The 27,038-nt window shown below is 35.3% G+C and overlaps 4 protein-coding genes and 1 pseudogene across 5 annotated transcripts; 4 read left to right on the top strand and 1 right to left on the bottom strand.

The window, feature by feature from the left end:
- Positions 1-1,433: 1,433 nt before the first annotated feature.
- On the bottom strand, positions 1,434-6,116 carry LOC18026702 (protein NRT1/ PTR FAMILY 5.1). 2 transcript variants are annotated; one of them, XM_006411246.2, is made up of 4 exons: positions 5,815-6,116; positions 5,461-5,678; positions 3,104-3,660; positions 1,434-2,407 (listed from the first exon to the last, which is right to left on the bottom strand). In XM_006411246.2, the coding sequence occupies exons 1-4, from the start codon at positions 5,918-5,920 to the stop codon at positions 1,540-1,542; spliced, it is 1,749 nt and encodes a 582-aa protein (XP_006411309.1). In that variant the 5' UTR covers positions 5,921-6,116; the 3' UTR covers positions 1,434-1,539. The 2 variants fall into 2 exon arrangements, with proteins under 2 accessions (XP_006411309.1, XP_024003750.1); XM_024147982.1 differs by having other exon boundaries at positions 5,461-5,698; positions 5,815-5,923.
- A 4,495-nt stretch (positions 6,117-10,611) lies between these two features.
- On the top strand, positions 10,612-13,546 carry LOC18026700 (putative BTB/POZ domain-containing protein At2g40450). Its single transcript, XM_024148406.1, has 4 exons — positions 10,612-10,752; positions 10,851-11,026; positions 12,828-12,980; positions 13,072-13,546. The coding sequence occupies exons 1-4, from the start codon at positions 10,612-10,614 to the stop codon at positions 13,544-13,546; spliced, it is 945 nt and encodes a 314-aa protein (XP_024004174.1).
- A 1,490-nt stretch (positions 13,547-15,036) lies between these two features.
- LOC112081617 (glutathione S-transferase T3-like) lies at positions 15,037-15,945 on the top strand. The gene has a single exon (XM_024148405.1). It carries the CDS (start codon positions 15,037-15,039, stop codon positions 15,943-15,945), a length of 909 nt encoding a protein of 302 aa, XP_024004173.1.
- A 702-nt stretch (positions 15,946-16,647) lies between these two features.
- LOC18026699 lies at positions 16,648-22,587 on the top strand. The gene is made up of 6 exons (XM_024148404.1): positions 16,648-17,398; positions 17,459-17,527; positions 19,865-20,015; positions 20,101-20,272; positions 21,805-21,957; positions 22,081-22,587. Exons 1-6 carry the CDS (start codon positions 16,648-16,650, stop codon positions 22,585-22,587), a joined length of 1,803 nt encoding a protein of 600 aa, XP_024004172.1.
- A 590-nt stretch (positions 22,588-23,177) lies between these two features.
- Positions 23,178-25,803, top strand: LOC18026696 (annotated as a pseudogene).
- The last annotated feature ends 1,235 nt before the right edge of the window (positions 25,804-27,038 follow it).

Below are 27,038 nucleotides of genomic sequence, written 5' to 3'. Positions count from 1 at the left end.
AATCTGAGAAATTAGACAAAAATAACACGTGGTCGCTAAATCATCGATATATTTGACCAAGACATATAGTCTATTAAATTTATACAATTGATATATTTGACATAGTTTACACCAAACTCATATTATTATGTTATAGTTCAAGTCCATATAATTAATACAAACATTAACGATCTACGTATCAATTTTTATTTATTTCACCAATGGAATTGGACTGCGTCAAATAAACTAAGTTTTCACAACTTGTTTTTTAGATTTTCATTACCTACCCCTAGTTAAATTTTCTAAACAAACATTAGAGAAATAAAACATAATACTAAAAATCAAATTGTTATTTAGTACATATCGAGAACTTTAAAGGTGCAAATGGTTGTATATTTAGAGGAACAAAAAAACAACCATTTGACTGGGAACTGGGTGTACATTAAGCATTTTTGACCATTTTAATTAGGTTGAATAAAAGTTGATAGATTGACTAAAGTTTCAAAATTTTGATTTAAAAGTGTGGAAAAACAAATTAACTCATTCCATCAATTTTTTTTAATGAACAAATTTGGGAGAAAAACATTCCTCCACTATCTTGTAGGAGAATTTGGAAAATGAATTAAAAAAATGTTTTCTTTATTCTATTTAATTATAGTTCACTCTTATTTATTTTACTAATTCTACGAGTGACTAATTTGTGTGAAAAATCAAAATGACAGTAGTATTTGTGAAGATGGTCACATATACTAGTTGTAAGTTTGCAACAGATTATGCTGTTGGAAATATTCTAAAACCGGTGAAATTCATATCCCTTAACTGTAAGCAAAAAGGTCGCCCTCAAATGTCCGATTAGGAAATTCAATCGCCTAGACCTAAACTGTAATTTGAAGACCATTGACTAGAGCTTTTGTGGTTGGAAGGCTTATCTGGCTTCAATGATAGAATCCTTATAGGATGTGATGTTATGGGTTTGGTCCAGTGTCACGGTTGCTTCATACAATGGCACTTAATTATCCCTTGTCCTAAGGGAACATACTATTCCACTTGGTACGATTCGAATCGTATGCAATTTTAATATTGATAGGGAAAAGTAAGATTAAACAGTATTTAATAGTTGTTGAACAACAACTTTTTTTTTTTTTTGAACGGCGTTGTTGAACAACAACAAAAACAATTTTTAACAGTTAAGAGTTTCAATTTTTTTTTGTTGTTGTTGGTTGAATCTAAAGGCAGGGGCTCGTTAGTTTCCCTTTTTTTTGGACAAAAGGGCTCGTTAGTTTCCAAATTACCCATTTTTCAGGTACTAATTGACCAGCTTTTTCAAACCACGATCTTGTAATTCTTCAATGTTCAAGTGTATGCGACCAATGAGAATCGATTTGTGTGTTACAACAATTGGAACAAGACCATTGAACTTGAGCAACAACTTGGTTTTTTCCAAGTTTTAATTGTTTGATTAGAATATACGCTAACACTTTATTTATCATGTTAATTAGAATACCACAACTTACAAATTTCCTAAGAAACCATATATATACACATTTCTCACTGTTATAATCAGATAGTGAGAGGAGATGTGTCTAAGGCTTTGGCCTCCATTTGAACACATCCTCCACTAAAATCTTTGGTCTCATCACTCTTGTAGACATACTTGCTAGCTGCCCACAAGAACAATCCCATGTTCACAATCGAAATCACCACTAGAAAGCCGTAATAGTAATCAAGCCTAGAATCATTCAAATTATCCCCAATCCAACTCTTCCCTCCACCTTTACTCGTAATCTTATCAATCATTGTTACCAAGAAGCTGTTCAAGAAGTTCCCAAGACCGATCCCACTCGTGAAAAACGTCGTTCCAAGGCTCTGCATCTCCTCAGGTGACTGATCGTAGAAAAACTCAAGCAAACCAATGGCGTTAAACACATCCCCAATGCCTAGAAGAGAGTACTGAGGGAGCAACCAAAAAATGCTCATAGGCACAACCTGTTTCGGGCTAGTTATGTGAAATTCCTTTACTACGCGCATCCTCTTAATCTCCACGGCCGAAGCAACCGCGATGGCAACAATTTGGATAACAAACCCTATCCCTAACCTTTGGAGTAAAGTGATCCCTCTAGGGTTTCCGGTTTTCTTGCGCATGAGGGGAACAAAGAATTGGTCATACATTGGCACAGATAGAAGCATCGAGAGTGTAACAAAGCTTCCCAGCGAAGCCGCAGGGATTTGGAAGCTGGATCCTACTTTTCGGTCCAGCGTGGTCCCTTGTTTGACGAAGAGAGTATTTACTTGTGCCCATAAGGTGTTTGGGATTAAGGTGACAAGCCATATTAAGATAAGCCCTAGTACACGCTTTGCCACTTCCACTTTTGTCACCGTACATGGTAAATCTCTTGAAGACGTCTTAATGGCCGCTTTATCCAAGAACCTGTATAGCAATACCCATATTATATAATTTATTAATTCCAAATGACTTTATTTCTGGTCATGCCAAAATTTTCCTGATCAGTTCTAAAAGGTGAACATTTCTTGATGTAGATTTCATGTATAAAAAAGTGCCTTCAAAGAAGGAATATGTCTAATCAGTTCCCAAATAATGTTTTCTTTTTTTTTTTCTTCTTTTTTTAATAGAAAGATTGCCAACAAGTAAAGCTACGCACCTAGAATCGTATCAATGTTTTTGGCACATCTTGAGTTTTCTATACTAATTTGTGTTTGAAATGTGATTGATTTTGGCAATAAAATGTAGTGGGACGATATTGGAGAACACATTAAAGTGGAGAAAGTGGGAATTGGGGACCATTCAATAAAAGATTATACAGAACAAGTTCACTAGATATCAATAAATATGAAAATCAACATTGTATATATAATATATTCCACGTCAAAACCCACCAGAGACTAAGGCATAACATTGATTGATTAGTCTATATATATCAAGGAATCAAACTAAATTCATATATCGTGTCTTATATATATATATATATGTTATCTGTATACTGTATATATAATGGCAAGGACAAAAAAGGATTATCCGTTTATTTAGAATCAGAATGTCATTAGTTTTCCTAATGAGAATTATAATAAGATATAGATTCATTGATGAGATGGTATGCACACTGACCTGAAGATGGGTGTGTGGTGAACTTGACGTTTACCAGTGCTTTTGTAATACTGGGAGTCAAGCTCATGAAGCTCCAAAAGGTCATCAGGACACTGAAGCTTTCGGTTTTTGTATGCCGCGAAAGGAACTTTAATCAAATCTTTAGCCAAATTATCCGTTTTGACGACTTTATGCCTGTAGAATGGTGTTCCTACATAGAACACAATGAGAGAAACCAAGAGTCCTATGGTAGGGATACCATAACCTAAACCCCACCCGACATTCTCTTGGATGTAGACGAGCCCCAATGTCGCGAATAAAGCACCCAAGAAGGAGCTGAACATCCACCAATTGAAGAATGAAACCTTTTGTTTTTTCTCTCCAAGGCTATAATTATCAAATTGGTCCGCTCCAAATGTGGAAATGTTAGGTTTGGTTCCTCCGGCTCCAATGGCTATGGTATAGAGGGATATATAGAAAAATGTTATTTGTAAAGAGGATGCCTTGTTGCACACTCCGTTTACACATTTCGGTCTTAAGGATTTTACCGTTACTGCCATTGTTAAGAGAAACATCCCCTGCAGACAAAAACATGATCTAGTTCTCATGCATGAAATATAGATCTCGGTTGTTGTTTTTCGCATTTGCATATTTACGTGTTATAATGTTGTCCTTCTCATATTTGTTTTTTTTTTTTAACCAAATCTAACATTTTTTTGGGTAAGGAATCATCACCGGTGTTTTAATTCAATTTTTCTGTTAGCTGAAAATGTAAGAATAAAAATAATATTTTTTCAACAATTTAAACTCTCTTCTTAGCTCTCTGTTTTTATTAACTCTCGAATAATTTAAACTTTTGTTACACATGTTGTAAAAAAAACTGAGCTTTTCTGTGTGCTGAAAAAACAAAAAAAAAAAACTGAGCTTTTCTGTGATAATATAATTTTACATTCTCTTATTAAAATAAAGTCTTAAAAATATAAAATACGCTTGGCGTTTGAAACAGTAAGAAAGTCCTAGCAAGTACGTGCATTTTGAAGTTAGAAGACATTTCATTTGTCATGTCTCTCAATCAAATGTTCATCATTTTGACTTGGACAAACTTTTGACTGGTTTTGAGTTTTCAAAATGTCATAAGAAGATGTGATCTAGCAAAAGTCGTTTCTTGATTGAGTTTAATGCTAAACCAATAATATTGAGGTAAAGTGGAAATCGTGGGTCCTCTTGAATAATGTGTGGAAAACAATGTATGATACGTATCCATGTCTCAACGACCAACATAAACCAAATCTCAAAACTAAAATAAAAATTAGCTTTATTTAACTAGTGGTTTCAACTCTGACTCGTCGTCTACACTTTAAAGGTAGTGATTATTTAAATCTGTGTATCAGTGCGGAATGATCAGAGAGGTATTCTTGTTTTGGAGTAGGAAATAGGATAACTAAAAATTTGTAAATGTCTTTTAACGACATAGTCACATACTTAACAACAGGTGAATTTTTCTAATTACATGTCACATCAGTGCTGTCAAGTGTCAACCAACCGTCAAGGTGGTGTATAAAAAAAACATTTGCCATATAATTTTCTTTTGTTAAAGAAAAACAATCTGCTAAATAGTTTCCGTGAAGAAAAACAACTTTGCCCTACGTTTTTACCTTTTTTTAACAAAAAAAAAAAACTGCATACTTCGAACGTTAAAAAAATCGGTGAATCAAAATGGATCAAAGTCAATCGATCAAATTGGTTAAATCAGTCGGTTTAGGGCCTAATTTTTCTTGTTTTTTTCTAAATTTAAATTGAGTTATTGTCAAATTAAAATTAAACAATTTTGTGTGGCAGTGTCTTTCTTTGGATAAATGTTCACGGACCATATCTGATCGTACGTCAAATACTCGACAAACACACACATCTCTATTCCTTTATCATAAGAAACCAAAAAAAATAAAAGTAATTATAAAGATTGGTAGGAAAAATCAGAACCATACCCTTATTAAGAGAAACCAAAAATGGTGTAAAAGAAGAAAAAAACTACAAAATTAGCAAGTATATAAAAAACGAAGAATACACCAGTACACATTCACTATGGCCATAAGAAAATTTGGAAAACTTAAGCTTTATGTATCATGAGCAACAAAAAAGGAGATTGTAAAACTGCATATAATTTTATTTGTGAACTAATTAACTGTATATTCACCCCCCCCCCCTCTCCAAAAAAAAACTAAACTGTATATATATGACTTTATTATTTGTTTTATTGCAAGAATTAGTTGTTAGGTTCTGTTGGTTTTCTAAATTGGAATTTTTGTAAGTTGTAAAAACGTTGTTTATTGAATTTAATTCGCACTATAACAAAAAAAAAAAAGAGGTTATAAAAATACCAGGACGTAGATGAGAGAAGAGGCAGTAAAAGTCCAGAATCGGCCCATGTATGAGTCGGCGATGTAAGCTCCGGCGATCGGAGTGATCCAAACCGCACCGGACCAATTATTCACATTTCTAACCGAAGAGATCGTGTCTTCATGAAGTTTTGTGGTCAAATAGTTCACTAAGTTCGACGCTATTCCATAAAACGCCATCCTCTCAAACGCTTCATACCCTTCTCACACACATACAAGACTATATAAAGATGGTGAATCAATAAATCAGAAGCAGTTAATATGCTTTTTAATTCATTTAGCTAATTTTCAGTTGCTATAATTAGATGAAAATAGTGACTTGAGTTACAAAAATACCGAGGAGGAAAGAGCAAGCTCTCCAACGGCCGGTCTTGGACGCGAGGACGGGACGGCCTTGCAGGTCGACGGTGCCATCTTGTGTGAAAACTTTTGCAGCCTCCATTAATATTTTGATACGTTAAAATATTTTTTTAATAATTTGTTGTTTTGTGGGGGTATATTTTTGGTAATGTTTTGAGAATTGAAAGAGCTACGAGATGTCAGGTCTATAAAGAGGGACTAAAGAGAAATAATTTTAAGGTTGCATGGTGTTTTTTTCTAATGGGATTTGGGAAAAATAAGGTCTTAAGATTAGCTTAGCTTTGTCTTACTCTTCAGTCTTCACAAGATCAAGTTTTGTGATATATATAACGCCACCGCTAGATTTTGTTGTTTCCTTTTCATTAATGTCGTCATCATCATCACCTTTGTCATGTAACCACCACTACCATCATCATCATCATCATAATATAACTTTGGATGGTATATACAATTTTTAATTGGTCATTCTTTCTTATAAATTAAATATGGTAGAAGATACAAAAAACTCGTATATATATTTGAGCCGAAAATTTTTGGTCAGCAACAGGTAGCGATGATGACATTTTTTTGGTTCCAAACTTCCAATGATAAAGATAACTCAATAACCATAGACCTATGCAGATATATCATCGTGTCACAAAAGAAAAAAAAAACTTAATAAGGTGTATGAATTCATCTTTTTTGTTCCCCTTTATAAAAGAACAAAATTAAGAACGTAATTTTTTTTCTAAAATACTGCAGATGAATGAACGAGAGATAACAATAGTTATCTAATAGTTCAATTTCCTTCATATTCATTTAACATTTAGTCCATTTTCGTAGAAAGTAGAAAGTAGAAAGAGTTGTTTTCTTTTTTCTTTTTTCCTCAATAAATTTAATTTTCAAGACCAACGATGTAAATTGGTGGAATACAGCAAGATTCCACATTTCTGCGAGTTAGTCTTCATGTTACGATATACGCTCTTCAGCTTCATCATCAGAAATACAACCAACCATCCTAATACCGCACGTGCACTATCTAACACGCACTTGGGAAGGATATATGCACAATATTGGTTGACTTTGTATGAAATACAATTAGAAATTAAGGAAAATAGTTTCAATATTATGTTTTTTTTCTATAATGAAACTCAAACAAAGGAAAGTTGAAATATTTCATTCAGGATTCAAGTTCTGTTTGATTCTATAGACTATAGTTTTCTAAGAATCAAGACCAAAAATCCGGATATTCTCGTCACAAAACGACGATGTGTGACCTTTTTTACTTGCCGACTTTCGATTCATGCCAAATCAAATACTATCTTGGAATTTGGATCGAAAGTAAATTTTCTGAGACATTCCATTCTGGTTGAAACATGAACAACGAAACTTGCAGTGAAAATCAAAAGCGACTGTGGTCCAGAGACGCGTTTGATGATCCAATAAAATTGGAACGATGGAGAGGAAAAACGGTGGTCCAAAAAGCTGTTGATATCTTGACCCACCCCACCTTAGATTTAAGCCTTGATGGCCCTTTGTCTATACAAAGAGAGAAAGGGAAACAAGCATGGAACTTGATGAATCATTCTTAATAAATGCATCTAACACCTTATTCGCTTAGCTAGATATATTGTTTATACTTACTCCTTTCGTTTTACAATAAGAATATTTACCACTCACCTAAATCTAATAGAAATGACCTTAAATTGTTATACTTTAACTTTTTTTGACAGAAAGGATTAATGTTATAATTTAACTCTAAGATGTTTATTTATTAAATTTTGTTTGTTTGTTTGTTTCATTTTTATTGTTTATTTAAGTTTCTATTGAAAAATTGATTTAATTGATATTTTGTGACTACTTGCATTCTGTAGTTCCAAATTTGATGTTTAATGTATAAAATGCCAAAAAGAAGTCACAAAATATCAAACTAAATGTAAATTTGCAATTTTAATTATGAAAAGTTTATATAACGGAACAGAGAGAGATTAATGTTTTATATGAAGGTTTATCAATATATTCAAACAATCTATCGAAATTGTTAAAACAACAACTTTTATGAGACGGATGCAATATTTATCTTAGTTGGATCCATATAAAACAAAAAAAAATCCCAAAAAATGTTTGCAAAATGACAAAAATGGTTAGGTTATTTGATGAGCTCAGATATCATGGAGCGTGAGATGCTGAGAACAACACGTAACAAACATGAACCAAAGAAGGAATGGAGAAAAAGTGGATCCAACCATTTTCGAAATTTGACTTTGCCGTAAAAGACTGCCATTATACAATGACATTAATGGGTCCAAAATCCAAATAATGAGACCACGTTTTTTTTTCAAGTGATAACTATACTTTTCTTTCTTTTCGTTAGTGGTATCATTAATTAATCATTATGTTATTTGGGCTGTAAAACTTATGAAACACGATCTATATCTATTGAAATGGACATTAGATTTAGCAAAAAGTGTGCGATTTCATAACTAAAGTTCGTAAGAATATAACATAAACTCGTAAGTTCATAATTCCGGAAATTGTGCCATCTTAATCTTCTTCGTCTTACGTAACTCAAAAGTCAAAAACCCAAACACAATTCCTCTGTGAAGTTTCATTTTCAATATATTAACGTTAAACGAAAAAAAGTTAATAATTCCGGAAAATCAACATTTCCAGCGCATACTGAATCTTTACATGCCGTATTACGGTCCCGTGGAAATCTTATGCGCTCGTGGTTTATTGTGACTCTGAACATTCCCCAAAAACAAGTCCAGAAACACCCGAGAAAAACCGAGACGGTTTGGTACGTGGCATTGAATCTAGAGTCTGTGGTAATTGAGCAAACAGTACAAAGAAGAGTAAATGATCAAAAAATAAGTGCACGAGGGTTAAGAATACGATTGAAAACGAATTGACAGGCTTGCTTCTTGGCTTCATATTGCAACTTGCAGAGCGTTGAAGCATGAGCTTGAGGTAACTATAGCGTACCTATTAAGATATCTTTGAGAAGGCCACATTAAGAGAAATTTAAGTGTCAAACATATTATAACCACTAATAATAGGAAAAGATTCTTTCTCATTTCATATAAATCTCTATTTCACTTGACTACAATACAGTCAGCATGCTAAAGTGTTACACACTGTTAAACTTTTAAAGATAGTGTTTCGTACAGATTACTCTCGATTCGACAAGCCCTTGCGGTTCCACCATTCAAAGGCTCCTAAGCTTTCAATTATGGCCCTGCTTCTGTCTTTTCATGTCTATCTACAACCATATACACAAAGGTGGACATGTGTGTACTAATGGGCCATTGAAACAAAGCCTATTACGAAACTTTACTAGTGGACCACTCTAGTCTAGGTCGCACCATCTTCTTGCAGCTCAAATCCATCAACCTCTTTGAATTAGAGCTCTTTGCAATCTGTTTCAGCTTTCCCGTTAGCTGCATCTGAAATATCAACGGTAGCTAAAGTTAGATTCCGGAGGAAGAACTCATATACCATACTAGTTAAACAATTTGGACCCATTTTAGGGTCTATGGGAAAGTATTGTCAAACATTATCAAAGTATAGAGTGGTTTCAGTCAGTGAAATGATGGGAGATGCAAACTAGGCAATCCCTTTTACAACTAGGAGAGATAATGGCAGAACACTGTAAATCAGTAAACCGGAACAGCAAACAGATAGGTGTTTATTTAAAAGAAGATACACAATGATCATTAAGACTTTGGGTTTGGAATAATAAAAGGTTGGTATCAGATTTAAAACACACGAATTTGTCAGCATATATACAAACATCTCTCCCCTCACATCTTTGCGTAAACAATATCGATGGGTGTGATTACTTTCATGAGTTTATCAAATTTATGTTGGTTATACAAGATCCTTTCAAACAGAACAAGCGACAAGAAGATAAAGAATCATGACAGAGTTAGGTTGTAGCTTGATTGGCCAGGCTGCCATTAGTGATTCCAAAAACTCAACTATTACATATTACAGAAGAAGTTTCTGTATTCCTTCTTTTATTAAATGTATTCAGAGTAAAGATCGACAACCTCTGTCACCAAAGCCTAAGCCCAAAACATTTCTCAAACATCATACTAAAAAAAAACTACACAAATAGTTCTCTTCTTCCTCGAGAACGGAGAGCATATTATTGTAAGTATAATCCATCAATTGTTCCTCTTATGAGTTAATAGTTATGAACAAAAAAAAAAAATATCTCACATGTTTCTAAACGACAAGCTTAAAACCCTAGAATTCCCCCACAAATTCAACTCACCTTCAAATAACTTAAAATAAACCATTTTTATTTATTTTATAATCCATTTTTTATATTCCACATATTTTCTTATAGAATCAAAAGATTTGCAAATCCAAATTAAATTTCTATATCATATGGCCACCTACCAATATTAATTTCCCATTTTTTACCAGCGTATCTAAGCACCTTAGATTATAGCCGCCGGTAAACTCCTTAGCCAATTATTAAAATCTTTTTAAAACCCTAAAACCTAGTGTCCCTCTATTAGAACATCTTAAGTCATAACAACTTCTGCTTCAAAAGATTTTCTCTTAACCCGCCGCTGCTCTCTCTCTCCTCGAATTGTTCTGGTACTTGAACGTTTCTCAATTCTCATATGTAGCGTATACTTACATGTATAAAGTGGACTTCTTCTGGATTTCGAATCGAATTTTGCATGTTCTAAAATCTGTTTTGGTCACTTATATTGTAGTTGACGCAATTATATAGCGTAATTCGTTGACCAAATGAAATTTAGGTAATACGTATTTGCAATGGCAACAGAGAGCAACAAAGACGTTTTTTTGGATGGATTTAGGAAACTCTTGAAAGAACAATGGCAAGCAGACGTACGTCTCAAAGCAGGAGACAGTGATGAGAGGACTGGAGCTATCTCCGCCCACAAACTTGTTCTGGTTTTTTTCTCTAATAACTTCTTTTGCTTTTACTTGAAAAATGCTTTTTATTGTTAATGCTACTTCTTCAACATATAACTCGAATTTTTTTTGAATAGGTTGCGAGATCAAAGGTATTTAAGAATATTTTGGAAACAGACGGGTGCAAGGCTTCAGCTAACTTAGAAACAGTCACTCTCTCTGAGATGAAGCACGAAGAACTTGAGGCTTTAGTTGACTTCATGTACAGTCCTGATGGATCCATTTCTTTTGAAAGTCTCAAGAAACATGATCGGTCACTCTATCTTGCAGCCGACAAATATGAGATCCCACATCTAAGGGATCTATGCAGAATCCATCTTATTTCCTCTCTTAAATCGTCGAATGCTCTTGACATCCTTGAACTTGCCCAAATCCCTTTCGACAAAGCCCTCAACGACGCAGCATTCACTACTATCAAAAACAATATAAGCACGATTGCTAGCTCAGCTGAGTTCAAGTTGTTTGTCGTCAATCATCCAAATCTTTCCGTGGAGATAATGAAGGAAGCTCTAACTCAAAAAAGATATGTGGTTATTGCCAGTGGCGGATTTAGAAAAAAAATTAGTTGGAGGTATAAGTTTATAAATAGGAAGAAAAAAAAATTAGGTAAAGGTAAAAAAAAATTTTTTTACTACTAAATTAAATTTATTTAATTAAATTTGCCTAAATATTTAAAAAAATATAAAAAAAGTAGAGAGCATTGAATTCCACTCCTCCTTACTTACATCCGCCCCTTGCGGTCGGTTCTGCTAGTCGCTAGAAGAACAATTGTTTTTGTTGTTTGGACTCTTTTGGATAATCCGTTTTATCATTTTCAGTTGAGTTAGACATGATAATACAGACTTTGCATAATATTCGGATATATTATTCATAAGTAGCCCATTTGTACGTGTTGTTTCTTGCTTGAAGATTATATCTTAGTTAGATTATTATAATCTTCCACAATTTTTTTTTTCGTAAACCAGAAATTAGATTTATATGCCTTTTAAGTTTATTTCGATTTTCGTTTTTAACTAGGATCAAATAAACTATACCAAAAATCACCCATTAGCCAAAAAATATATATAAAGACTCCTAACAAGGGAAAACCAAAAATATGTGTATAGCATCTGTTATTTACAATGGTAACACTGCAACAAAGATTTTGTTTTTGTTTGAATTGTTCATGAAACGCTACGAAGAGCAATGGCAAGTCTACGTAAGGCTCAAGGCAAGAGGAACACAATTTTTTAGTTTTGTTTTTTGTACCTCTTCAGCGGAGAAAAAAGAAATGTTTAAATGAAATTAAAAATCTGAAGAAAAAATAACCAAGTTTTATAAAATAACCCATTAATTTTATATTACAATGATCTAGATATATATATTTAGGAATGATAAAGAGACTTTTATTTAAAAAGAAGTTTAACAAAATAAAGGAGATAGAGAACTTTTAGAATTTGGATCATGTTTTGGGTTTGGCCCAATAAATGATACGTGGATTATCCGCCCAAGAGTTAAACTTGATTCCCCCCAAAAAAAGAAAATCAACTTTACCTTTCAAGTTTCAACGATAGCTCCCTTTAAACCCTACAAGCGTGACAGAGTCGTCTCCGAGGCTAAAATCGATCAGTCGTTGGGGATCTTCTTCTGGGAGTCAGAAGAGAGAGTTTCCCCAATTCCGTCGTGACTTTCTCCATCGATTGTTCTGGTACTTGGACTCTTCTCATTTCTCAGAGCATTACTTTGTACTAAGTGGACTGACTTATGTTTGATATTCGAATCGACTTTGCGAAATCTCATTTTTTGGTTAGTTGGAATTTTTAGTTTAGATAAATTGTTAAACCACGACTTAAAAAATCTCTCGCTTGACATGAAATGTAATGTTCCTCAGTGCGTTTCTTAGTTGAGAAAGGAAGACTTTTTCTCCTTATTGTGTATTGTACGTTGTATATGTTTGTTTGTATACAATTCATATCAATTTTAATATTGTACAAAAATGCATATTTTAGTATTTGTATTTCTTAGCTAGCTAACATCGTTTACCAAATAATCTCCAAACCACATTCTTGTTTTAGCAGATTTGGTTTGCAAATGGCAAAACAGAGCAATAAGGAGGATTTCTTGGGTGGAATAAGGAAACTCTTTAGAGAACAATGGCAAGCCGATGTACTCCTCAAGGGAGGAGACAGTGATGAGCTTGCAGCTATCTCTGCACACAAACTTGTTCTGTTTCTCACTAACTTCTTCTTCTTCTTGATTTCTTCTTCCTTAATACATATTCCTCACGTCTCTCTCAGTTAATGCATTGGAATTTCAATAGGCAGGAAGATCAATGGTGTTTAAGAAGATGATGGAATCAGACGAGTTCAAGGCTTCATCTAAGCTAGAGACAGTCACTCTCTCTGAGATGAAACACGAAGAAGTCGAGGCTTTAGTTGAGTTCATGTACAGCATTGACGGCTCAATTTCTTCCGACAGTCTCAAGAAGCATGTTCGGTCACTCTACCTTGCAGCCGACAAATACGAGATACCACATCTACGTGACCTATGCAGAAGCGAGCTTATATCATCTCTTAAGCCGTCGAATGCTCTTGACATACTTGAGCTTGCTCAAATCCCTTTTGATCAAGCCCTCCACTCTTCGGCATTCACTACTATCAAAGCCAATATAAGCACCATTGCTAGCTCTGCTGAGTTCAAGTTGTTTGTCGTCAATCACCCAAATCTTACCGTAGAGATCATTAAGGCTTCTCTTACTCCTCCGCCTAAGAGCATCATCAACGCTGATGCTTAGCACACTTTATTGGGTTACTTAGACCCAAAAATAAATTAAAAAGAAATTATAAGCCTAGTATCGATACTTATTTAAGGCCCAGAAGAAGCGATACTTGGTGTGTACGTGTCCCATGTTTATTGGACAGAGAAAAAGAGAAAAACCACCAAAGAGAAAAAGTTTATCTTGTTTTCGATATTCTTCTTCTCCCACAAAAACTCCATCGATAATCCTCTCCTCTGCTTCAATCCATCGTTTTTGCTTCCGATGTCAGCTCTCTTTCCGGTCAACCGAACTCTTGTGGCAACTGAGCTATTATCCGAGGTTTATTCTCATCGGTTTCATATTATTATTTTTTTATTGAATCGGTTCTTCTCATCAAAATCACTCTACATGCGTTGTGAATCCCGCTTGTTAGTGTTTTTTTATTCGATTAGCCTTGGATGTGTTTTTTTTTTAGAGATCAAGTGTTGTTATCGGATTTGTATATTTGTGTATCGGGTATTTGTGTTCTGATTTGTATCGGTTAAAGATCAAGTGTAAAATCGGATTTGTTTATGTATGGTTCAAATTTGTATATGTATGTTTCGAATTTTTTTATCTCTTTTGTTTCTTCTAAGTTGTTTTCTATTCATATCGGTTGATAGATTCAGAAGATAGTAATGAAGTGTATTAATGTGTTCATTAGTTTGCTTGAATGTGAATTGGTAATGAATTGTGTTTATGTGTGTTCATTAGTTTGCTTGAATGTGAATTGGTAATGATGTGTCTTTATGTGTTCATTAGTTTGCTTGAATGTTCATTTGTTTGGTTGATATCACTTCTTGTGTTGTGGTGGTCAATCATGTAAATTGTTGCTAATTGAGTTTGTTGTTGTTTGCAAATTCTGAGCTTGGTGTGAGGTGTCAAGGGAGCCCAAAGTCTCGGATTTGAGTAACTTCAAAGGGTTGAAGCTTTCCATTTAGGGTGTTAACTATGAGGTATGTTTTCACATCGGTTCCAAAGTGTAAAATGCATCAGTGTAGTTAGAATATTTGGTTTTCTCTCGTAGGTGTTTAGGTTTGGTAGTTAGAAGATTAATGAAGATTCATTTATGGAGATTACAATAATTTAGGGATTGTGTTTGGTTTGAAGTTTAATTGTCTTGACATAATTATCGGTAGAAATCTGTCTTGTCCATAGTTTTAATAGTTGGTTTGAAGTTAATTGATGGTGCTTTTTTATGGATTTGCTACAGCTTTAGTTCATTGATGGTGCTTTTTTAGAAGTTAAAGCTTTTCCTAAAGCTTTAGATAAAGCTTCTATTTGTGAGTTATCTTGTTAGATAACTGTCTACTCAGTTGTTTTTAATAACAGTAAAAGCTTTGTAAAACCCCAACGCCTCATCTTTTCTTTAAAAACCTTCCTATCTTGTATTTACTTCTTCTATTCTTTTCTACTTTGTTAAACTCCAACGCTTCATCCTCTCATCCTCTGTTTTCTTCTTCCTCTGATCTTCTTTTTCGATCACAATGGATTATTCTTCTTCACATCCATTCACTCACTCATCTAACTTTGTTGATCTTCTCAATAGTCAACAAGAACTTCCTCTTCATGATCCATTTTCTTCTCAAAGCCAAATCCCTCTGTTCAGCAGCCAATGCACCGAAGCCTCCACCTACAATGACGACAGCCCTGCAGATCGCAAAGAAAGGAAGGCCTGGACTCCAACCGATGATGTGATACTCATTTCTGGGTGGCTGAACACGTCAAAAGACCCGGTGGTGGGTAATGAGCAGAAGTCTGGTACCTTTTGGTGGAGGATAGCAGAATACATTGCTTCTAGTCCGAAGGCTGCAGGCAAAGAAAGAAGAGAACCAGTCACATGTAAGGCAAGATGGCAAAAAATAAATGATTTGGTGTGCAAGTTCTGCGGTTCTTATGAGGCTGCAACAAGGGAGAGAGCCTCAGGAATGAATGAGAATGATGTGCTGAAACTTGCACATCAAATTTTCTTTAATGATTACAAAAAGAAATTCACCTTGGAGCATGCGTGGAAGGAACTACGTAACGACCAAAAGTGGTGTGAAGTTTCTGCGAATAAAGTTGGAGGAAGTGTTAAAAGGAGGAGACGCGAGGACGGGCTACAAGCACCAGTTCCTGCTGCAGATGAAAACAACAATGTGGAAGGCGATCAAGGAGGCAACAGGCCACCAGGTGTGAAAGCTGCCAAAAATAAAGGAAAGAAGAAGGTGGATGATGGCAAAGCTTTATCAGAATTCCAAAGTATGTGCAAGCTTCATGAAAAAGACATGGCACTGAAAGAGAGGATTCAGAGGATGCAACTGCTAGACAGCCTCGTCGCAAAGAGTATGAAAGAGCCCTTGGAAGATTATGAAAAAGAGCTTAAGAAAAGACTCTCTTTAGAGATGTTAGGTTAAGGTTAATGTTTGTTTGTAGTTCATGTATTGTTGTTTCTAGTTTTATGTTTATTTGTTTCTAGATTATGTTTTCTGTTTTTAATGTTATAAACATGTATGTTTGATCTTTGAAATGAATCGCTTTAAGCTTGTTTAGTCTTTGGATAAACTCGATTATTAAATGGTTTTGGTTACTCGGTTATTTAAAAGTTTTTGGTTACTTGGTGATACAAAGTTTTGGTTTACTCGGTGATAGAAAGTGTATTCACTTTTCTGTTTTTAAAGTTTTTGATATTTGATGCTGATTGTGTTTGTCTCTTTCTGTATCAGGTATGAGTGGTGGATGTCGACACTAAAGATAGAGGTGTGGTGGTTGTTGATACAATAAATTTTTGTATATTTACTAAGTGTAATTTCAGTCCACAAATAATGAAACTTATTGTGGTGTATGTCGACACTAGTTTTTGTTTGTTTCCTTTGTACAACAAAGAACCGTGTATTTGTAATCCCAATTTGAGTCCACAAACATTGTATGGGACTTGTTATATATATAGAGACACTTCCTATATCTTTTGCATCACACTACTTCTCATTCCTTCTTTCTTTAGCTTCTATATCATTTCTTTCAACTTTGGTTGGTATAGTTTGCTTTCGGCTTATTTCTTTTTTGGTTCTTGTTTTCAGTTTCCTAACCAAAAGCAAACAAAACACAAAACACAAAAAATGGCTTCTTCTTCAAATAATCACAATAACCCTTTCGATGAATCAAGTCATCGCACAATTGATCAACAAGTTGATGATTACTATGATCAATACGTTGATCAGGCTTTTGGTAATTTGATGCTTCATTACCAACAAAACCTGGAGGCAAGGCCGTCAAAAAAAAAACGGGCTTATATTGAAAGAGATCGGGAGGCAGGTCATACACGGTTATGGAATGATTACTTCAGTGAAGCTGCAACATATCCAGCTAATATATTCCGACGCCGTTTTCGAATGAATAAGCCATTATTCATGAAAATTGTTGACCGATTTTCCAACGAAATTCGATTCTTCCGACAAAAAAAAGATGCTATTGGAAGGCCTGGTCTCTCGGGACTTCAAAAATGCACCGCAGCAATTCGTCTTTTGGCTTATGGAACTGGAGCTGATGCAGTAGACGAATACCTTCGGCTTGGTGAATCTACGGCTCGCTCCTGTTTGGAACATTTTGTTGAAGGAATAATACATTTGTTTGGTGATGAATACCTACGAAGACCCACACCTGAAGATCTTCAAAGATTACTTTATGTTGGAGAGGATCGCGGTTTTCCCGGAATGATAGGAAGCATCGATTGTATGCATTGGGAGTGGAAGAATTGTCCCACCGCTTGGAAAGGACAATTTACACGTGGTGCTGAAAAACCCACAATCGTTTTGGAAGCGGTAGCTTCATATGATCTTTGGATATGGCACGCATTTTTTGGTTCCCCAGGTACCTTAAATGATATTAATATTCTTGATCGTTCACCCGTGTTTGATGATATCATAAAAGGTAAAGCTTCGCAAGTGCATTATTCTGTCAACGGAAGGGATTATCACTTAGCTTACTATCTCACGGATGGTATCTATCCAAATTGGGCTACGTTTATCAAATCTATACCACTTCCACAGGGATCAAAAGCGACTTTATTTGCTAAACGTCAAGAAGGTACCCGAAAAGATGTCGAACGTGCTTTCGGAGTCTTGCAAGCTCGGTTTGCAATTGTAAAAAACCCGGCTCTTTTTTGGGATAAAGACAAAATCGGAAAGATTATGAGAGCATGTATCATTCTCCACAATATGATAGTAGAAGACGAACGAGAAGGATTAACTCAATATGATCTTTCAGATTTTCAATACGGAGAGGGCCACGGTAGTTCACAGGTCGATCATGACTATTCAACAGATATGCATTCAAATATTGCTGATATGTTGACTGCTCGAAAGAAAGTTCGAGACACACAAGTACATAAACAATTGCAAGCTGATTTGGTTGAACACATTTGGCAGAAATTTGGCATAAATCGTTTATATGTTTAAAATGTATCAAAATCTATGTTTTAATTTTATTTTTCAACTATATGTTTGTAATATTTTATGTTCTATTTAAATAAATAAATTTGTCATAAATTTCTTAAATTATATTTTTTTTTTAAAGTTAAGTACTCCATTAAGAATTCTTGCATTGGAGGCATCAAAAACATATTCTTTTTAATAGAGATACTTAATTTAAGTTTAACAATTTTTTATTGCTAAGTACCCATAATGGGGTACTACCATTGTTGATGCTAAGGGTACTGGATATTGTTCTAGATGTGGTTACAGTACTTCGTACTGTGCTCACTGCCGCCGCTAAAACAAGGGTTTAGCTTTTGTTGTTTTACTTTGACTAACCACAAAGCTGTTTTATTTTTGTATGGGATTTAGCTTTCGTCACATTTCCAAAACCTGACAAAATTCACAATAAAGTATTCAGATTTTTCTTTTTTATCATCGTTTTAATTCTCTTTCCTGTCTATGCAAGAAAAAAGGAGATTAAAAAGGTCATATATTCAGAAAATAGATTGATTGTCAGGCAAGGAAGTTTTGAAACGTGTATGTTAAACTAGAAAGTGTTTTAGTTTAGTGGACGTGTATTGATTATTTGATTGCTTTGTAAAGAGAGCATTAGTATCATGCATGGCGTTTAGTTAGTGAAGAAACACATGCAAAAAATGAGACTTTAGTGTTCTCTTGACATCTTAATCTTTCGAATTTTCCTTTAAGTACGATATTTCTCTTTCGACTGACTTTTGTCTGTGGTTTCGACCCCAATTTTTTTGCCTTGGAGATAATGAAGGCTTTTCTGGCTCCAATGATGAATCCATATCGTTTCCTTATTATAAATTCTTTCAAAATTATGATTTCCATCTCAAAAACCACTCAAAATTAGTTTTTCTAATATAATTATATTATGGAAATTTCAAAATACTTCAATAATACGAAATTTAATATATGAACATCCAAAACCAAAATTATGTTTCAACATTAAAATCATAGTGGTAGACTGGTCGTTAGTTAACTAAAGAGATCAAATTAGTTGTGGCACAAGTGGACTCATGCATTAATCAGCAGGCTTTCTGGAGTATTGTTTACTTAAAGCCTATGACTTTTTGGTAGTAGTGTGTTTTTCCCCCTGATTGGTTATTTGCTATAAGTTGTACCATTCTGTTTTGTTTCATATCGAATGCCCTAGAGGGCTAGAGAACAGAACAAAATTGTCTCCTCCAGCTTGACCGTCATTTTGTCTGTGTGACTCGCTCTTGGTTATAACATCTTAAAACTATTTTATTTTTGCTTAGCTAGGAACAAAGCTACAACGATATGCCATATGGTCTTTCTCGAAAAGAAAATTGGGATTGGGAATTCGCTTTTCATATATCTGTTCGATATCTGATATATCCTTCAATTTCTCTGGAATTTTCCGCTTTGAAAGCACTTCTCTGTTGCGGTAGTTTGTTTACGTTAGATTTCTGAATTTGCAAGAAAAAACTTACCTGCAAATAATAGAGGATCAATTTGCTAAAGTTTTTTTTTTCTGAAATCCACTAACCCTTTTGGTTTTCAGACCTGGACCAGACCGGCCGGTCGAACCGCTCTCAATTCCACTACTCAACAGAAAAAAGGCAAGCGAGTGGCTTCAATTCCAAGTATATATTATGTAGGGCTTTCTACACTTACTTAAACATCTCTGAATTTTATTCTCACACGGCCGCGGCGTTCGTCTCCTCCAAGTCAATCGCAAACGAGTCTCCACGAACTCGAAATCTCTTTGTACATAGTCTCATGACTCTCTTCTCTTCTTTGTTTTTCTGATGTTCTTTTATTTATTGTTGGTCGTGAACGTTTTCTCTATATTTTTTCTCCAAAGCACATTCAGGTTTTAGGAGATTTGGTTTTGCAAATGGCAACAAAGATGGTTTCTTGGGTGGATTGAGGAAACTCTTTAAAGAACAATGGCAAGCCGATGTACTCCTAAAGGGAGGAGACAGTGATGAGCATGCAGCTATCTCCGCACACAAACTTGTTCTGTTTCTCTCTTACTTCTTCTTCCTTTCTATAGCTTCGATCTCTCAGTTAATGCTATTTCCTCAACATATGTATGGAACTTGAACAGGCAGGAAAATCTATGGTGTTTAAAAAGATGTTGGAATCAGACGAGTTCAAGGCTTCATCTAAGCTAGAGACAGTCACTCTCTCTGAGATGAAACACGAAGAAGTCGAAGCTTTAGTTGACTTCATGTACAGCGTTGACGGATCCATTTCTTGTGAAAGTCTCAAGAAACATGATCGGTCACTCTATCTTGCAGCCGACAAATATGAGATCCCACATCTAAGGGATCTATGCAGAATCCAACTTATATCCTCTCTTAATTCGTCGAATGCTCTTGACATCCTTGAACTTGCTCAAATCCCTTTCGACAAAGCCCTCGACGACGCTGCATTCAATACTATCAAAGCCAATCTAAGCACCATTGCCAGCTCCGCTGAGTTCAAGTTGTTTGTCGTCAACCACCCAAATCTTACCGTGGAGATCATTAAGGCTTATTCTCATACTTTGACGAGTAACGGATATTGTTCTAGATGTCATGCCTATAAATTGTACTGCACTCACTGCGGCTATGTCTAGTACAAGAGTGTAGCTTATGTGTTTCACTCTGACGAATCACACATCTGTTTTTATCATTTTATGAGATTGGACTTTCTTAATGTTCCCAAACCCTGAAAAGCCTCACACTAAAATATTCATTCAGTTTATTATCGCTTTATTATTTGATTTTATCTGTTTCCTGTCTTCACATGTTCACATATTTTAGGGTTTTTTCTTACTTGTATCTTTATAATCTAGCTGGTTGCTGAGAAAATCCAAATCAGAAAAAAAAACTCAGGAAATAACTGTATCTTGGAAGAATTAGGTTAGGACGGAACTAGCTTGCTAAAAAGAAAGCCGATTCATTTGCTAAATTATTAAGTATTCTTTTGGAGTTCGCTTTTCCTTTTGCCATTGTCACAAGAATAAAACAAAATTGGGATTGGAATTCCCTTTTATTATATCTGTTTGATATCTGATATAGTCCACTCCTCTGAACTGTTCTCTGGAATCTCCCGCTTTGAAAGCACTTCTCTAATGCGTTGGTTTGTTATGTTAAATTTTCTGATAATAAGTTGATATATATAGAGGATCAATTTGCCAAAGATTATTTCTTCTGAAATCTGCTAACGCTTTTGGTTTTTCAGACCTGGACCAAACCGGCCGGTCGGACCGCCTAACCCCGGAGTCTAATGTTGAGTGAAATCTACTAATTAAGGAAAGAAATCCACTAACCTTCCAAGTTCCAAATACGTATATACATTATGTAGGGCTTTCTACTTCTACTTTGTAGAACCTTCTGAATTTTTTTTCTCACACGGCGGCGGCGTTCGTCTCCTCCAAATCAATCACAAACCAGTACTCTCCACGAACTCGAAATCTGTTTGTACATATCCTCTCATGACTCTTCTCTCTTCTTTTTTTCTTCTGATAATCTTTTGTTTTGTTTGTCGTGAACGTGTTCTAACTTTTTTTTGTTTTGAATTTTATTTTACAAACCCTGTTTTCCTTGTCTTATTCTCTTTTTATGTTTCTAACTACTCTTTAAATTATAGAGATTTTGCAGCCTTTTTCCTCGGTATGTTATGCTCTGTATATTATCGAATGTTGTCTTCGCCAGCTAATGGAAATATAATAACTTAGTGCTCCTTATATTAAAAAGGGTCATTTGGACCGTTGTCTTTTGGGTTCTCTATATAATCCACGATGGTTTAATTGAACCAAACTCATGTTACGTTTTAGCTATGGCTACTCAAACCAACAAAGACCAATTCTTGGGTGGACTTGCAAAGGTCTTGGAAGAACAATGGCAAGTTGACGTACGGCTCAAGGCAGTGGACAGTGATGATGATTCAGCTATCTCAGCACACAAAGTTATTCTGGTTTCTTTCTTCTTCTTTCTTATATCTCTCTTATTCACCATCGTCTGATCTAGGAATAATCGATTCTAGATATACTTATGTTTAAATATTGGCCCTTACATATATATTTGGAATTTGAATTAGGCATCAAGATCGGAGGTTTTAAAGAAGATGCTAGAATCAGACGAGGTTAAGAATTCAGCTAACCAGGTGGAGACAATCACTCTCTCGGAGTTGAACACAGACGAGTTAGAAGCTTTGGTTGAGTTTATTTACAGTGATGGCTCTACGCTTTCTGCGAAAGTGAAGCAACACGTTCGGTCACTCTATTTTTTGGCTGACAAATACGTGATTCTACATCTACGTGACCTATGCAGAAGCGAGCTTATATCTTCTCTGAATCCGGAGAATGCTCTTGACTTCCTTGAGCTCGCTCAGATCCCTTTTGATAAAGTCCTCCATGATGCAGCCTTCAGTTTTATCAAAATGAATATAAATACCATTGCTAGCTCGGAGAAGTTCAAGGTATTCGTAGTCAGTAACCCAAATCTTGCCTTGGAGATAATGAAGGCTTCTCTTACTTCGAAGGGTAATGGATATTGTTCTAGATGTGGTAGCTATAAATTGTACTGTAGGTCTTGCGGCCACTAAAACAAGGGTTTAGCTTTTGCTGTTTCACTCTCATGAACCACATATCTGTTTTATCCTTTTCATGGGATTGGACTTTTGTCATGTTTCCGAAACCTAATAAATCTCACACTAAAACATTCAGTCTTTCCATCTGTGTTATGCCTATGCCATAAAAAAAAGAGAGAAGATACTGAGAAGATAGATTGATTGTCAGACAAGGAAGTTCTGAAACGTTTATGTAAAAACCGTTTTGGTGGAGTGGAATGGTGTTGATTGCTGCTTGGTAAAGAGAAAAATTACCATGGCCAATGGCAGAGGCAGGTCTATAATTTCTTTTGACTGGGAATGATCAAAATTTAATCCAGTTATGTGTTTTGCTTTCTGTAACATCCGTTTGGTTCCATATATAATTCGGAACTCCAAGAGGCAAGAGAAGAAGAGGGCACCCAAAGGTTGGGACTTGGACTTTTAGTCATTATTACCATTAATGTCTCATCCATTTTCTTGGAAAAAGAAGAGACCTTTTGACTGCCATGCAAGGGGTTTTCTCTATATAGTTCAACATCGTTTACTAAATCAACTCAACTTAAAGCTATCTTTTACTAAGAGCTATGTCGACGCAGAACAACCTAGATGTTTTCTTGGGTGGATTTGCAAAGGTCCTTAACGAGAAATGGCAAGTCGATCTACGGCTCAAAGCTGGGGGCAGTAAAAGGGGTGCAGCTATCTCCGTCCACAAACTTGTCCTGGTCTCTAATTTTTCCTCTCTTATTTCTTGTTCATTCATCATTCGACTCAAGAAACAATTTCAGAAATGCATTAACTAGCAAAAAGATTGATTTTAGAAATGCTTATGTTTAGCGTTGGATGTTACTTGATTCACTGTTATTGCTATTTCCTTCAAAATATGTTAATAGGCGGCACGATCAGAAGTGTTCAAGAAGATGTTGGAGCCAGACAACTTAAAAGTTTAAGTTGGAAAGGTCGAGACAGTAACTCTCTCTGAACTGAAACAGGAAGAGTTAGAGGCCTTCGTTGAGCTCATCTACAGCAACCGCTCTGTGCTTTCTGCTAACGAGAAGAAACATGCTCAATCACTTTATCTAGCAGCGGACAAATATGAGATCCCGCATTTAGGGGATCTATGCCGAAATGAGATTATATCATCTCTTAACTCTTCAAATGCTCTTAACGTCTTGGAGTTTTCCTTGATTTATTTTGACAAAGCCCTCACCGATTCTGCTGCCAAATTTATCGTAAGGAATTTTAGGACGATTTGTAACTCTGTTGAGTTCAAGTTGTTCGTTGGCAGGAATCCAGATCTTAGCGTTGAGATAATGAAGGCTTCTCACACTTGGTTGTGGAATGGTCAGTATGTCTCTACTAAATGAACCATATTGTAGCTTTCGTTGTTTCACTTTGACAAACAAAAACTTTGTTTAATCATTTTTCAGAATTGGCAAATTTACTTATTGCATTGGCAAATTTACTTATATATTCGTGACTTTTGGTCTCGTAACTTACTCCTTACAAATTTCCTGCTAGACACGTACGGTGTCATTATGATGAGATTAAAAAAAGGCTCGCTTGGTGGACTGTTGAGATCTTTCTTCTCAGGTCCTCAGATTTTAGGGTTATGGATTACTTGTATCTTCATAAACAAGCCGGTTGCTGAGAAAATTCGAACAAGAAAGAAAAACTACAATATGGTTTTGAAAAACTATAAAAGAAGCCGATTGTTTTTGCATATTAAAAGAAACAATTTGCTAGATTATTTGGGTATATTCTTTTGGAATTCGCTTTTCATTATGTCATTGTCGTAAGAACAAAAAGTGGGTATTGGAAAATCGCCGTTCATATATATCTGTTTGATATCTGATCCTAACAACTCCTTTGAATTTCACTCTGCAATATTTCCGCTTTGAAAACACTTTCTGTTGCGTAACTTGCGTTAAATTCTTGTGTTAGATTTCTTGATTTGCAAGAAAGAGTTATCTGTTGCAATTAAAGAGGATCAGTTTTGCGCAAGTATTGTTTTTGAAATCCGCTTTCCATTTTTGATTTTGACCTGGACCAAACCGGTCGGTCGGACCGCCTAACCCTCGACTTGGCCAGTAATCAGGCTCCGGTATACATATAGGGTTTTTTACATTTACTTTTACTTTCATATTTACTACCTTTCTCAAATTCTTCTCACACATCGGCGGCGTTCGTCTCCTCCAAATCAATCACACACCAGTCTCCACTAGCTCGATCTCTCCTTGTACCCTGCTGCGTTGGTCTGCTAATTTTCTGCAATAAGGAATTTATCTGCAACTTGTTTTCTCGTTGATTTTTACGCATGAAAAATACCTTATGAATCTAAGTTAGACTTTGCATTTAAGGATTTGTGAAACCACATTTCACTCTGTTCTAATTGATCCGCTATGTTAAAAAGATGATATTTTTTTGTTTCTCAGAGTATGGCGAAAAAAGCTGCAAACAAGAAGGATTCCTATGTGAGTCTTATGAAGACATTTAAAGAACAAAGGCAAGCCGATGTATGGCTCAAACCAGGGGACCAAACCGATGCAATCCCTGCCCACAAACTTATTTTGGTATTTTCTTTTTCTTTTTCTTATGAATTTCAAGAATTGCAATATGTATTGTGCATGATACTTCGTCTAACTTTCATGAGATTTTTTGTTGAAAATTTATATGATATATTAGGCCGCAAGATCGAAGGTGTTTAGAAACATATTGGAAGCTGATGATCGCAAAGCTTCGTCGAAAGAGACAATCACTCTTTCAGAGATGACAAAGAAAGAGCTAGAGACCTTTCTTGAGTTCATGTACAATGGTTGGCTTCCGGAATCAAAACTGAAGCAGCACGTCCATAGTCTCTACCAAGCTGCAGACAAGTACGAGATTCCATACCTCCAAGCTATCTGCAGAAAACAGCTCACCGTCTCCATGAACTCGTCAAATGTATTTGATGTCCTCGAGCTTGCAAAGATTCACTCGGACAAGATCCTCGAAGATTCTGTCTCTCAGTTTATCACAAGACACATGGAAGAGATTGCGTTCTCGAAGAAGTTCTTGTCGTTTGTGGAGAGTAATCCGGCTCTTACTGTCGAAACGATAAGGGGTCATTTCAACAAATTCAATCGACTTTTCAGTGTCGAAAGAGTTTTGAATATACTCAAAGACTTTTCAAGGTCGGAAAAAGCTTTGAAATCACTAAACTCAACTGTTTAAAACATTTCAATAACAGTGTGTTTTCAAATCAGCTGAAATTATTTTTGTCTGAAATTCCAAGAATTTTCTCCGTTTGTCGTGATTTTTCCCACCACATATCTGACCTTTGAATTCCTCTGAATTATTCCGCTTTGAAAACAATTATCTGTTTTGCTTTGGTTTATTATGTTAGATTTCTTGATACACAATGCGAAAATAATTATCTGCTAATCAATTTTGCCAAACCACTCTCTTGAAATCCGCTTTCCCTTTGGTTTTCATAGTTGTGATTTAACCCTTTCCGAAACTTATTGCAACTTACTCCTTCAAATTTTCCTGCGACACGTAAGGTGTCAATATGATGAGATGAAAAAGGCTCGCTCCGTGGACTGTATGAGGTCTTTCTTCTCATGTTCTCAGATTTAGGGTTATGCCTAACTTGTATCTTCATGATCAAGCTAGTTGCTGAGAAAATTCAAACAAGAAAATTTTCAGAAAATCAATATGTATCTTTGGGAGAATTAGGTTAGGACGGAACTAGTTTGCCATAATGAAGCCGATTGTTTTAGCAAATTATAGAGAATCAATTTGCTAAATTATTAGATATTCTTTCGGAGTTCGCTTTTCCTTTTGCCATTGTCACAAGAAAAAAAATTGGTATCGGAATTCACTTATAATATATAGGTATATGATCCTTCAATTCCTCTGAATTTTTCCCTGGAATTTATCGATTTGAAAAGACTTCTCTCACTTATACGTTGCTTTCTTATTTAAGATATCTTGACTTGCAAGAAAAGACTCATCAGCAGGAAGCCTGCAAATATACGGGATCAATTTGCTAAAGTATTATTTTGAAATCCACTTTCCATTTTTGGTTTTTAGACCTGGACCGTACCGGTCGGCCGAACCGCCTAACCCCGGTCCAATGCTGAAACCCATATACACTATATATAGGGTTTATATTTTTACTTTTTACATTTACTTTCATATTTCTAAGTTAAAACTTTCTCAAATTCTTCTGACACGGCGGCGGCGTTCGTCTCCTCCAAATCAATCACAAACCAGTACTCTCCACGAACTCGAAATCTCTTTGTACATATCCTCTCATGACTCTTCTCTCTTCTTTGATTTTCAGATTAATTTTCCTTTGTTTTTGTTTGTCATTAACTTTTTCTCTGTTTTCCATATCTTATTCTTGTTTATGATTACTCTTTAAATTATAGAGTTTTTGCAGCCTTTGTCCTCTGCTAAAATAA

The sequence above is a fragment of the Eutrema salsugineum genome, unplaced genomic scaffold, assembly GCF_000478725.1.
Source record: "Eutrema salsugineum unplaced genomic scaffold, Eutsalg1_0 scaffold_10, whole genome shotgun sequence".
Classification (NCBI taxonomy): Eukaryota; Viridiplantae; Streptophyta; class Magnoliopsida; order Brassicales; family Brassicaceae; genus Eutrema; species Eutrema salsugineum.
Note: the sequence above shows the minus strand (reverse complement) of the source record. Positions and strands in the feature narration are given on the sequence as shown.

Bases quoted from the DNA above. Each gene is read 5' to 3' on its own strand.
- LOC18026702 (XM_006411246.2), bottom strand. From the start codon at position 5,920: ATGGAGGCTGCAAAAGTTTTCACACAAGATGGCACCGTCGACCTGCAA. The intron at 5,679-5,814 runs GTATTTTTGTAA...GTGTGTGAGAAG, and splicing joins AGCTTGCTCTTTCCTCCTCG to GGTATGAAGCGTTTGAGAGG. The intron at 3,661-5,460 runs GTATTTTTATAA...TTTTGTCTGCAG, and splicing joins CTTCTCTCATCTACGTCCTG to GGGATGTTTCTCTTAACAAT.
- LOC18026700 (XM_024148406.1), top strand. From the start codon at position 10,612: ATGGCAACAGAGAGCAACAAAGACGTTTTTTTGGATGGATTTAGGAAA. The intron at 10,753-10,850 runs GTTTTTTTCTCT...TTTTTTGAATAG, and splicing joins CCGCCCACAAACTTGTTCTG to GTTGCGAGATCAAAGGTATT. The intron at 11,027-12,827 runs GTCACTCTATCT...TTCTTGTTTTAG, and splicing joins AGTCTCAAGAAACATGATCG to CAGATTTGGTTTGCAAATGG.
- LOC112081617 (XM_024148405.1), top strand. From the start codon at position 15,037: ATGGATTATTCTTCTTCACATCCATTCACTCACTCATCTAACTTTGTT.
- LOC18026699 (XM_024148404.1), top strand. From the start codon at position 16,648: ATGGCTTCTTCTTCAAATAATCACAATAACCCTTTCGATGAATCAAGT. The intron at 17,528-19,864 runs GTATCTATCCAA...AAGCACATTCAG, and splicing joins AGCTTACTATCTCACGGATG to GTTTTAGGAGATTTGGTTTT. The intron at 21,958-22,080 runs GTTTCTTTCTTC...AATTTGAATTAG, and splicing joins CAGCACACAAAGTTATTCTG to GCATCAAGATCGGAGGTTTT.